Genomic DNA, 12,767 nt, shown 5'->3' on the forward strand with positions numbered 1-12,767 from the left:
CATCTAGCATCAAGATAAGCAGAGTTTCTGTTAGGGGTACTAGACAAGTAACATAAATACATAAATACATTTTTTATAATACTTACGTAATATCTATAGAAAACACTCAGACCGATACAAACAATCATATTTATGAATACCAATGTCTATCATGCGAGGAATTGAACCTGCGCCCATCGGAAGTAAAGTAGTGTGTAAACCGCTAGATCACCGAAGCAGTCATAAATATTTAATTTTTATTTAGATCAGTTGTTTGGTTTTATTATCTCATATATTTTACCTGCAAATATAAAAGATTTCGGGTTCAAGAAAGACCTTAATTCTATCAATATTCCAGGTGATGTCCTTCTGAACATCCCGTCGGGTCGGGGTCAGCCCCTGGGCGCGGAGCCGACCCAGCACTTCACAATAATCTTCAATACCTTCGTAATGATGACTCTCTTCAACGAGATCAACGCGCGAAAGATACACGGCCAGAGGAATGTGTTCCAGGGTCTCTTCACCAACCCTATCTTCTACTCTATATGGATTGGAACGGCGTTATCACAGGTCTGTATCCGGTCTTCTCTAGATTTTTTTTATAACTTAAATCGGTACAATATTCATGTAGGTCTATTACAGACAGTTATTATTCAAAGTTACCTCCAGCCGAATATAATTTTAAAGCTAAAACTTAAAAGAAATTCAAGAGTAAGAAAAGTTACAAGTTACAACTTCTTTGTTCACAACTTGTTAGTGTTGTTTCGTCCACATGGAATTGAATTATTTTTTATTTTATTAAAATAAAACCAACCAGGTTACTCCTTATAATATTAGCTATCAGCCGATTATGACGGGACTTTCAGAGATTAATAAGTCTAGATTGACAATTATTATTATTATATTGGTACCGTATTTAAAATAAAATTTAACTGTCTGTTTGTTATTTCAAATTAATAACTTTCTACTAAATGGATATGAAAGTGTATATGGTACTGACATAAAAAAAGGTCTACAAGTTACATTAAAAAACCGTGTTATACTTTATTTTACTTGTTCATTTTGAGAAATACTCTCAATAAAGAACTACTAAGAATGTTTGCTGTATATATATGAAGACAACTATTGTATTGGTGTATGCCGCCAATTTCCAGGTAATCATAATCCAATTCGGCGGGATTGCGTTCAGCACGGCCGGGCTATCGATAGACCAGTGGTTGTGGTGTCTGTTCTTCGGAGCCGGTACCCTCGTTTGGGGCCAGCTCGTCACCACCGTGCCCACTAGGAAAATACCAAAGACTCTCACGTGAGTATTGAAAGAGAATACAGGTTTAGGGATTACATCTGGACTTAGTATTTACCCCAACTTAGATTTAGGTCCAATACATTAAATTTAAATTTTTAACTAACGTTCGGTTATTGATGGAAACACCAATAACCAGATGGCCACCATGAGTTAATCGACCTGACCACATCTTATCATCCTCGGCTGGTGCCCTTAGTTGGGCTTATCCTTTAGCGTCAACACTATTCCATTATGATTAATAAATAAAAAACAAACCAAAATAATTCCAGCAACGAGTAGGATTTTTTTTTTGTTTTCTCTATATTCTGACACATACAGCCATTAAAAAACATATGCAATACATTATTAATAAATCTAAAGATATTGAATGCCGAGATATTATTAGTAGAAACACAAAGAGTCGCTTCTTTGACATATTGTAATTGAACATAACATTGAATACTGTAAAGACAAAGATTTAGAATTTGTTCTGTTATTTTATAACTCGTTTAATTTCTTCACTGGTCATCCTAGTATTTTGCATAAAAAACCCTAATACATCGTCATAACGTTGTACGCAGGTGGGGCCGCGGCCAACCGGACCCAGAGACAATCCAGCCGGGGCCCGACTACGACAATGACCTGGACAAGAAGCCTCGTGCTGGACAGATCCTCTGGATCCGAGGACTCACCAGGCTGCAGACGCAGGTACATAAACCCCTTCATTCTCCCCACAACCCCCGGGAACTGCTGGCGAGTTCTACCGCCAATTAGCCACTTGCCACTCGCTACCATCCCGGTTTTACAACCGGGGAGGTAGCGAGATCCATGGATGAGACAATTGTTACATAAACATAATATATATACATATATTAATTTACATAATTAAAAAGACTGACTATAAAATAAGATTTAATAAATATGTATTATTGGAATCGTCTCGTCCATGTATGACTTTTTCGGAAACCCTATTTGTTTTTTTTATCTCTTTAAGGGTACTCTTAAGTCTATATAGAATATTACACTAGTGGTAATATTTTATATAGACTAAAATTGGGAAAATGTAGTTTTGCGGTAATTAAATGTTGGGAATTTGTTATATATGTAAAGGTGTCGATTATTCATTACAAAATGGGTCCCAAACTTTTAATGTGAGTCTTAAAATATAATAAATATATATTTTTTGGACTCAGATTTGCATATAGAAGAAACTGTAAACAATTATCGCTAAATATAAAATATTTATTTAATATTCACAATGTATAATTCAAGTTTAATAGTTAGACATTATTAAGTTTTTGTTTTGTACAACGATTATTCTTTGCAGTTTTTTTTAACTTACGGCCAATTTCAAGGTTAATAGAATATATTCAAAATCATACATTTTGTACAATTTTGTCATTTAAAAAAATACTAAAATTATAAATCAATTGGCTGTTAGTTATTCCCTACAATAGACATCATGGGTATTGTCTACGAAACAAAACTAAATCAGCTGCCAATAGACCATGATGATTTATTTTTTAAGAATCTTGTTTGTTGTTACTGTATAAGTTTACTAGTTGAAATATAATTAAACTATAAATTTAATTATATATTAAATATATATGCTAAATTTTATACAGTAACAATGTGAATATAAAAATTTAAATATGGAATATAAAAATCAAATATGGAATATATAAAAAAAATAGGAGTGGCAGAAACATGTTCGTGCTTAATACGAAAGAGGGATAAGTTTTTAGTTTCCAGCTAATATATAAATATATATACAGCAAAGTCAACAGGTCAACACTGCGGATACCTTGGGCATCCTAACGCTAAGTTCGATATATTGTCCATTTATATATATACTTTTACTATTTTTGCATACAAAACGAATAATACCACCATTTTCAATTATACTATGCATCCATATATAGAATTATATCGCCATAGAAGTATAGAGATTACGCTGATTCATTTTTATTACACATTTTGATTTGTTGGTACTGTAAGCCGGAGATATCACTCGATATAAAAAATAAATAAAAATATATACACTAATATAATTTCGATAAGGATCAAACTATCGATATAACTACGTTTTCATACTTTTTGTTTTTCTTTTTCATTCTTTATTTCCACCTTTTAATCTCTTTTACGTCTCGTATTTTAATTTTGTTCTCCTATACTTCTGTTCTCGTTCTAATTATTTTATACCTACACAGAGAAACACTTTACAAAGTAATAATAGTAGTGACGCTCTATATTATTTTTGGCCCATACTTAACGTAGTTTAATTATTGTTCGGTCACTAATTTTACAATCAAAAACGAGCACTATGTGTAGCTTAATTAGTAACAAATCAAAATTGGCAACCGAGCAAACGCTATACTTACTAGATTTTTAATTTCGAGATACTATCATTGATTTCTCTAGTACTTGGTTTCATGACACAAATCTCTACGATTATAGGTAGTCACTACTTACAGCACGGTGCCGAAGTTGCAAACTGCGTGCCATTTTAATTTCGACTTTAAGTTGTGTGTAATATATATATTTTACTGTGACAACGGTAACCGCAATCACGCTTGCCGCGAACCGTTGACTATATTGTAAAATGTATTATATTTAACATGATTTAAAACTCAAATTGAAATGACAAGTAGAATTCTTAGTACTGACTGTTCCGAGTGACATTCCTATGACTGAACTTTATCTATCTCTTATTTCAGTCTCACCTTATCTACTTGTATATGTATCGTATATATAATATAGTATATATATTTGTTTCCGCCTGACGTTTCGTTGTCATGAAACCGGTACAGTTCCGTTAGTATAACACTAGTTAGAACATCGCGAGTTACTGCCGTGCATGATCAGCAGTACCGTATACAGTCTGACGCTTCCCGGTTTTGTTTATTTTACTTTTACTTCATAAAACCTGAGTTGACTGTACCGCCCCACCCTTACCCTATTGGCATGCTCTTTATGTAGGCTGTGACGATGTTACTTATCCCTCAAAACCTTCAAACAGTTACTATGACTTATCCTAGTATGTTATAAATATATCACTATACATAAACTACATCGCGGTATGAATATGACTATCTCTTTTTCTCTCTGTCTTTTATTTACTCTGAGTCATACTGACTGTTTGATTTTTTTTATTCACTACTTATGTTTTTATTTTTGTCTGTTTTTACGTTTTATTTTGAGGACTAGTGTTTTATTTTTGCTTGTAAAACGCCAACCCGATACATCCTCGCTACTATCCAAGCTACCCAGCTCTGAGTGCGGTGCCGACGACGCGGCCCGCACGCACACGTTCGCCTAACATTGCCGTTACCGATACGTAAGCAGTAACATGTTCGTATTCTAATTTCTCCACTATTATATATTGTTTTTAAATTTAATTTAATTTTTTACCGAATTGTGTTCAGTTACTGCTGTCATATGAACGTTAATTTGAGTGTGGAGTGGATTTTTCTTGAGAGAATAAAACAATATTGTAGACACGTGGCGAGAGCATGCCGACTGCCGAGTGAGCTCGCATTACTAACAGTTGGACCGTAGTCCGTTCGGACCTGTCTCATTCCTTTGCCGTTGTGTTACTGTCGATGTTTTGTGTTTTATCCTTTGTTTGTTTTTGTTTTGTTTTTATTGTTTTGTTATGTGAATGATGCCCCTTAGAACGTGCTATGTCGGGGTGTGTTGTCATTCAGGTGGGTGAAAGCGTCAAACTGGTCAGCGAAGGGTGTTCAAGTAGTTTTGCCTATGCCTTGCAGTTAAAAGCCTTCATTGTGTTATTTTGCGTTTTGTTAGGCTTGATGTAGTATCCGTATAATGTATGTATATAGTGGTACTTCGTAGGTGACGCTGCTATATCGGTAAGTATAGTAAATAGATGAAACTAACGTAATCGAAGTGTTTCCATAATTAAAACTGAAATTAACTTTAAACGATTTATTTTGTTTAGCTTCCTAACATTTGTCTGACTGTACATTTATGGAAATATTTAACATTAAACCCAAATTTTATTTTATATACAAATATATTTAAAGTTTAATAGTATATAATATTATATAATGATAATATTTCCATAATCGTGTAGAGTCGGAAAATAAAAAAAATATATAACATAAATTGTTCGTCCTTGACTCCTAAATTATATGTTTTAATAAAAAATAATAACTTGGCATGGTAGTTGTTAGACTAAGTACCTATTGTTAATGTCACATGTATATGTAACTCCGATTAAATGCGAGCCACCACCATAGAGGCATATGGAATTTGAATAAATCTAAATTTAAAATTACATATTATTATTTTTTAATTAAAAAAAAATATTTAAAAATTACGCCATTATACTGTGGCATATAAAATTAGGTGTTACGGTGAGGATGGTATACTAGTGCACCCTGTCCCCAACCCAAGCATTTGTAGGAGACATCTCCCTGCGTTGTATAGGCGTAGTGTAGTCGGCAGTCTATCTTCAGGGTAGTTAAGGCCTCGATCGAACCTGTTCTATTTATTTTCATTATGTTTGGTTTGTTTTCTTTCATTCGATTGGCACTCTTCCAAGTCATATTCGTATCACGTGACACCGGCCGCTCAAGTGCCGCATACACGCAGCAAATGACATATACACACATTTATTTCTTTTTTTTTTATAAAGGGTCTATTTTTCCGTGTTGGCCTGCTTGTGGCTAGGACAGATATGGGACAAAATTTGAACACCTGTATAACAATTACACTCATACACAATTACATTTACATAAGAAATATTTACGTGTTCATTATGTATATAATATTTTTATCTACTTAAAATTGTGCAGTCAATATGGTCTCTGTTTTTATTCATTCAATGTTAACTCATAATATATAAACTTTATATTCATTAGATATCAATACGACTGCACTTATACACTTTATATAAATTATATGTTTTATATTGTAATTCAAATTTTGATATATATACATATAACACAACATTATATATTTTTTTATTAAATAATATTCTCACGTTACATAAACATTCTTTTGGGATATTTTCATTTCATAACTGAAGTAAATTATGTTAATTCAAAATTTTCATATCTATTCAAATCAATCAATTAAAATCCAGTATAATATTTTAATTAATATTCTAAGATTATTGTGTTTTTTAATGACTGTGTTATATTGTATATAGTTAACAAATAAATACTAAATATATACATAATTCATTCAGTAATTTTTAAACACATAACATACTACTGAAATAACAGTTAGCAGCTTTTTATATCGGCTGTTATAGCTCTTATCAAATTTATGCAAAATCAAATTAATTCTGACTGTTATTCTATTCTTAAAGTAATTCTCAATGTATAAATTTTATGTATTATATAATTTATATGAGGTAAACAAATGCAAACAGTTGGCTTCAAATTGAATCTTATTTTTTCATTTTACACTTTTACACACACTTGTATCCATTATGTTGTGCAGTCTACCATAAAAAGCTACCTTTTAGACCTATACCATTTACATCTTTTCACGTATACGTATTTATAATCTATATTTATATATATATATATTACACTATCACATACCGTGTATACGTATATCGACGATACACACGACACGCACCGTCCCATATCTGGCCCCCGTGCAGTTGTAAAGCTAGGGCGTATCCGCGTAGGACGGTGTCGAATGGGGCGTCGAGCCGCGCGTTGACAGATGTTGTTGGCAGCAACGGCCCGTGCTCGAGACCGAGGTGTAGTGGCGGCCGCGGCGGCTGGCGGCGCGCTGCGTGCGACGGACGCTGACGGTACCCGCACCCCTAGCCCTAGCCCGCCCTAGCCCGCCCTAGCTCGCCCTAGCCCGTCCCAGCCGGCCCTAGCTCGCCCTAGCCCGCCCGAGCCTAGCCTAGCGTAGACCCCCGGGCACCTATCCGCGAGCGGGGAGTGCGACGACACTGCGTTCTAAATATAAATAAATGTAATACATTTTCGATTTTTTACTCACATAGGGGGTTTTTTAATCCCTATATTGATTAATTCGACGAACAAGAAATATTATTATTTATATTGGTTTTGTCTAAAGAATATTAGTTTTTCTTGTACATTATAGGAAAAGGAAATATTATTAATACACAGATTGTTATATATCTACATGATTACATATGTTAATGTTCTCATACACACATTTAAAAAACAAATTGTATTATTATGAAAATGAAACAAGTGTCGTTCACTCGCCGCAAGCATATATAGTTCTGTTTGTGCGTCTGTTGCATCCCACGTCTTTCGTTTGTACATCGCCCTGTCTGAACATTCTCCGTGTTGTTTGTTCATCTGTCTCCATAGCACCGTCTCGAGCACCCGTCTCCGGCTCGACCGAGCATCGATGTCGCCACCCTGACGTCCCCGCTTTGTCCCGTTAGCCCCTAGGTTTGCCGCGTAGTACACGTCAGCAGTCCCGCTAGCACCTAGTACTTAGCTCTGGCATGGCCACCCACTCACCGGTCATCACTCGGTAGCGTAGAGTCAATCGCACAGGTCTCGATAGCTGCATGTTTAGCCCCACGATCGGCGACGTCTCGAACTCTGAATACAGACAGTATCGGCTATAAGAACATCCACACCACACTCTGACGAGATATCGGTGGCGAGTACGCGGGCGTGTCGCGCGGGCCGGGTCGCGCGGTCGGTCGCAGCGTCGCGATGTGCGGAGGATGGGACCGGGAGGCGGGAGGATGGGAGGATGGGAGGCGAGAGGTGGGAGGATGGGCGGTCGTGAGCGCGGAGGGTTGTTGTTGCAGCTGCGCGTGGTGCGCGCGTTCAAGTCGACGCTGGAGGACCTGGAGGAGCGGCTGTCGGCGCACTCGGCGGCCGGGCTGCGGTCGCGGCTGCGCGCGCCGCCCGCCGACATCGCGTACATCGACGCGGAGGACGTGCCCGCCGCCGCCCGCACTGAGACCACCATATTCTAACCTCCGCCACGCGCCACCGCCGGCACACACACACCGACACCCGCACCCGACGAACCGTTGTTTTTCTTTAGTTCTGTTTATTTGCGACGGCGGTCACGGGACGTACTTAACGCAGCGATCTCCGCGTAATCTCGCTCCGCGTTTCGGCTCCGCTCGGTTCTCGACCGCTTCACGATTCTTAATTTAGTATAAGGTTTTATTAATTGTTGAAAAATTTTAGCCGTAGGTAGTCGATAGCAATAAACTACTAATAGAGGACGTTAGAGGCCCGACGTTAGATTCCTAAACCGAATTGTGCCTGTTACGCGCCTCCGTTCGGCGGCGCGCCTGAACGTTTTCAATTCATGTTTGTACTCTGTTAATGTTTCACGTTATCGTTCCGAGCCGCGTCCTCGCCTGCGGGCGGGTGACGTCACCATCGGGACCCTATCGATATGAACATGTGTACGTAGATCATACGAATCTATCTGCCAGTATATCAAACACTGCTATTTTAGAGACGATCGTATTTGTACATAAATTAGAGATTCTTGACGTCTTATTATTATGTATATCGGAGCAGTGATATTTTGTATAGGTAGCTATTTAATGAAACAAATGAGGGGAAACTCCTTTTCCAATATTATATCTTTTTAACATTAGACTTTGAAATTTTACTGATCTTTTGAAATTTTCAATCTCATTAGCTTTTTGTGTAAGTAGTTTGTTACGAAATATATTTACTTATTGTAAAGATCTTAGATACTCGGAAGCCAGTGTGTTTTGTTTCATAGTAAATTTTGGGACCACTTTTAACCCGTTTCTAAACTTAATAACTGGGATACAATTAGATCTAAAACTATTGTTTACTGATACTATAATATTTTTATCTTATAACGTGTTAATCTATCTATGAATTGTATATGCAGATGCCTAAAGTTTAATATGAATGGGACACCTCACGCTTATCAGCAAACGAGAGCTCTTAAATATGTATTATCTGAATTACTTTGGTTTTGCCAATGTTACAAGGACTATTTATATTGATAAATAAATTTTCAAGCAAATTCCATAGCATTTTCTTTCGCCACTCGTATAGTTATGGTGGGGGCCGCCCAGTTTTAGAAAAATCGCTCTATTTCAGATGTTGACGGTAAGTTTAGGTCTGACTCGCATAGGGAGTAACGTTTGTAAGTATTCGTAAGAGACCGGCGAGGCCAACCATAGTAGGTACACCATAACGAGTGATTATATAGTCATGTCATTGTGTAGAGCATGATATCCGTGTCAGTGCACGATGACTGAGCAGCGACTGAGTCTTCGGTACATACTCGCTTTGACACATTGAAAAGTTCTTGTTAATAAAGCAAATAGGTTCTACAACAATTGTGTTCAATAAATCAGTCTTAATTCACGACCACCATTTTATAAGGTGAGAGCTCTGAGACGCCATTTTGTTTGCACGAGTGCACAACAAAATGGCGCCTCGTTAGTGTATAAGTATTGAGTATATATTGAAGATAACAATGTGTATTTTTGGTACGAAACATATTTTTTTAATCTTTTTTTTATTATGCTTGGCATTTATAGAGAGTGTTCGTGCTTATATTTACAGTGTTTTGCATGTATACAGATGTCTGTGAGTATGCACAATTTGTATATTTTCTTTTTAATTTATTTTTAATAGATGTTTGGTACAAAGATTCTGATAATGTTTAGCGTTAAACAGTTTTCATATTTTATATGTTATCAGTTTTTCGCATAAAAGTTTTATATCCGAATTTTATTTTAGAGTTTCTTAATATATTTAGTCTTTATACAATATTATAGATAATATAAACTTACCAAACTTCTAACATAATAGTATTTAAGACGATTTATTAATTATAAAACATATGTAGACGTTGAAAAATGAAAAGTATCTGTATAATCTCCACTACACCAAAGTAGCCTAATAAGAAATCATATATCACTATAAACTAAAACTAAATAAATGCGGCTTTACATTTTTCTTTCGCTTAGTTTTATGTCATTAACTCGGTTGTGTATGTACTTATTTACTAAGTTGGTTTCATAATTTATTTGAGTTTTATGTAAACGAGTCTTATTTATTGTAAAGAAAACATACTTAACCGGCTCTAAACTACCAATATAAATCATATAAACTCTTGAAATAAACTAATTTATTTCAATAACAATGATATTTCATTTGAACCTGAATCTAATAACACAATACTTGCGTGGACGACAGTTACAAAGCATACAACGCGCGATGTAGCTCACATACCGGATCCTATATTTACGTAGTTCTAGCTACCCTAGCCCACACGGTATTTACTTCCTGTTTATCTTTTTTATATAGTTTTTGCTATTGGATGCCCTCGTTTCCCTGACCCAGCTAGTGTGAATGCCCCCTATCCTAGTTAAAGTTAGGCACCTGTTTACTAACGAAACTGCTTTCTAAATTATCCTTTTCTTTTATAGATTTTTTCTACAGCTACAACTTCACTTCTAGTAGTTTTGAGATTCTAAAGCCAAATTTTATTTATTGTATATAAGTATATAATTATTTATAATCTCTATTACAATCCTTATGCAGTGTATATTCTGTAGTTAAATTCAATATATATTTGGTTTTGGAATGCCAAATGTTCCTACCCCACGTTTTATTTAGAATTGGCAATAAAGCAGTTTGGTTACGGCTATGAGAGTAGTTTGGGACGCGCCCGAGCCCGGACTGACACGGCCGTCATGTTATTTTGCAGCAAAAGGCGGACATATTGGCCGGCCGCAGGATATTTGTCAATAATTATTTGGCGGAGCACCGGAGGATCAGCGTGCAATCCGGCGGAAGCTCGCTGCCCGCGCTCAGCCCCACATCGCATCAAAGCGATGAATAAATTGTCCCAAAATTGTCTTAAATAAACACAAACACGTTAAAAATTAAAACAAAACAAAAACAGGAGTCGCGAAACTCTTTGAACAATCAAAAACAACGATGCTGTGCAGGTTTTCAGAATAGTCCAAACGTAACAAAATTAGTACTGCCAATAAAATAAAATAATATAAATTATATTCTAAATAATTCATAGAATCTTATTAAATTATTCAAAATTAAACGAAACGTTTCTAAAACTTCTTAAATCTGTAAAATGCAGTTAATATCGTAAGATTAATGTCTACTTAAATATTAGGTGTAAGACAAATATTAGTGAAATTGCAAAATATATTGAATAGATTTGTATGTAACTATGGTGCACCTTTATTTTGGTGGGATATTTTAGATTTCTAGTAGATTTATCTGTTTACCAGTATAAAATATTTAAAAAAATCTTTATATATAATATAACATATTATTAATATCTGGTAAAATTCTTTTTCTGTAAATACATAAAATCTTATATATGATAGTTTCATCCCTTTGTAATTAACATTATTATAATATTTATATTTATTATACTAAAGTATAAAATACATAATACGAGAAAAAAACATGTGCCATTTTTTATATAAAGAAATAAATTAACATATTCACAATTTGTGCTACTCAAGTGCTTTTATAAACGTTTTTAATCTAGGATGATATTTAAATTTGCTTGTTATCGGTTTATTTCTGTTTTTAGTTGTATTTAAAAGAATGCCATTATTTAGATGTGTGTCGATACCATGAACTGACCATGTATAAGTGTTAGTTATGTGTTTTGATAGCGGCTCGAAGCTAGTTGTGTGGCCCCTTTATATCTGTATTGTACCTACCCGTAGTGTGTGCAGTCGATCCTTGTATGTCAACATTTACAACCGACACACGACCTGCTAATTCTTAATTCTATTTTGTTTCATTTGATTTCCTTTATAGATTACAGATTATAGCAAACAGTAGTGCAACCTGCAAACTTGAATGCATAGTGCTGGTGGTTAGCACTAGGTTTAAATAGGAACTGCCGAATGCATGGAGATATAAAATGGTTGAATCAGCAACGAAAGCGATAAGCAAGATACCTTAGCTACTTATTTCAAGTGCCGTGGTAAGGGTATGTACACGCGCCAGTTGAGTATTACTCGTGAACAGTATAGTACCCCCTTACCACGGTGCGCCACTGTGACCTTCTTACACTATACACAATGCTCTATAACTCTCTGGTCTTCCATACTTTCCTATTCTTATTTCTTTATCATTCTTTTTTCTTTTCTTATCCAAGGTATCGGATGTCAAGCAAATTTAACTATCCGTCGATATGTACGGTGGGATATTAGTGAACATAATATGTTTATGTGTTAAGTATAATAGCTGAAGTATAATTATTGCTGTGTATTAATTCTTAATAAAACATCGTCTAACGCACTTCGTGTAGTGTTTAAATCGTTGCCTGCTACATGAATGTTAAGATTTAAATATAATATAATAGCATATTATATTAAAATATAAATTAATATCGTGTCTTGGTGTACCTTAAAAACAAAATTAGATGTAAAATTATTTTTCTTTAAAAGACGTAAATACGCTTAATAGTGAATTTTCACACGCCGAATAGTGGAATTATATATCACTGACTAAATAGTGAAGCA

General features: G+C 35.3%; 1 protein-coding gene across 5 annotated transcripts in view; it reads left to right on the top strand.

Moving 5' to 3' along the window:
- The window catches only part of LOC131851981 (plasma membrane calcium-transporting ATPase 3), a 96,603-nt gene that overhangs the window by 78,082 nt on the left and 5,754 nt on the right, over positions 1 to 12,767 (top strand). For 2 of the 5 annotated variants that reach the window (XM_059202560.1, XM_059202575.1), the window contains 4 exons: positions 338 to 549; positions 1,134 to 1,285; positions 1,846 to 1,972; positions 8,052 to 10,488. In XM_059202560.1, coding sequence (XP_059058543.1) covers positions 338 to 549; positions 1,134 to 1,285; positions 1,846 to 1,972; positions 8,052 to 8,222 — 662 coding nt within the window. In that variant the 3' untranslated portion in view covers positions 8,223 to 10,488. Of the gene's footprint in view, positions 1 to 337; positions 550 to 1,133; positions 1,286 to 1,845; positions 1,973 to 8,051; positions 10,489 to 10,966; positions 11,488 to 12,767 lie in introns of those variants that run through there. The other 3 variants (XM_059202545.1, XM_059202551.1, XM_059202568.1) reach the window with 2 other exon arrangements.

The sequence above is a fragment of the Achroia grisella genome, unplaced genomic scaffold (assembly GCF_030625045.1).
Source record: "Achroia grisella isolate CSIRO2021 unplaced genomic scaffold, CSIRO_AGI_Agris_v1 utg1174, whole genome shotgun sequence".
In the NCBI taxonomy this organism is placed as follows: Eukaryota; Metazoa; Arthropoda; class Insecta; order Lepidoptera; family Pyralidae; genus Achroia; species Achroia grisella.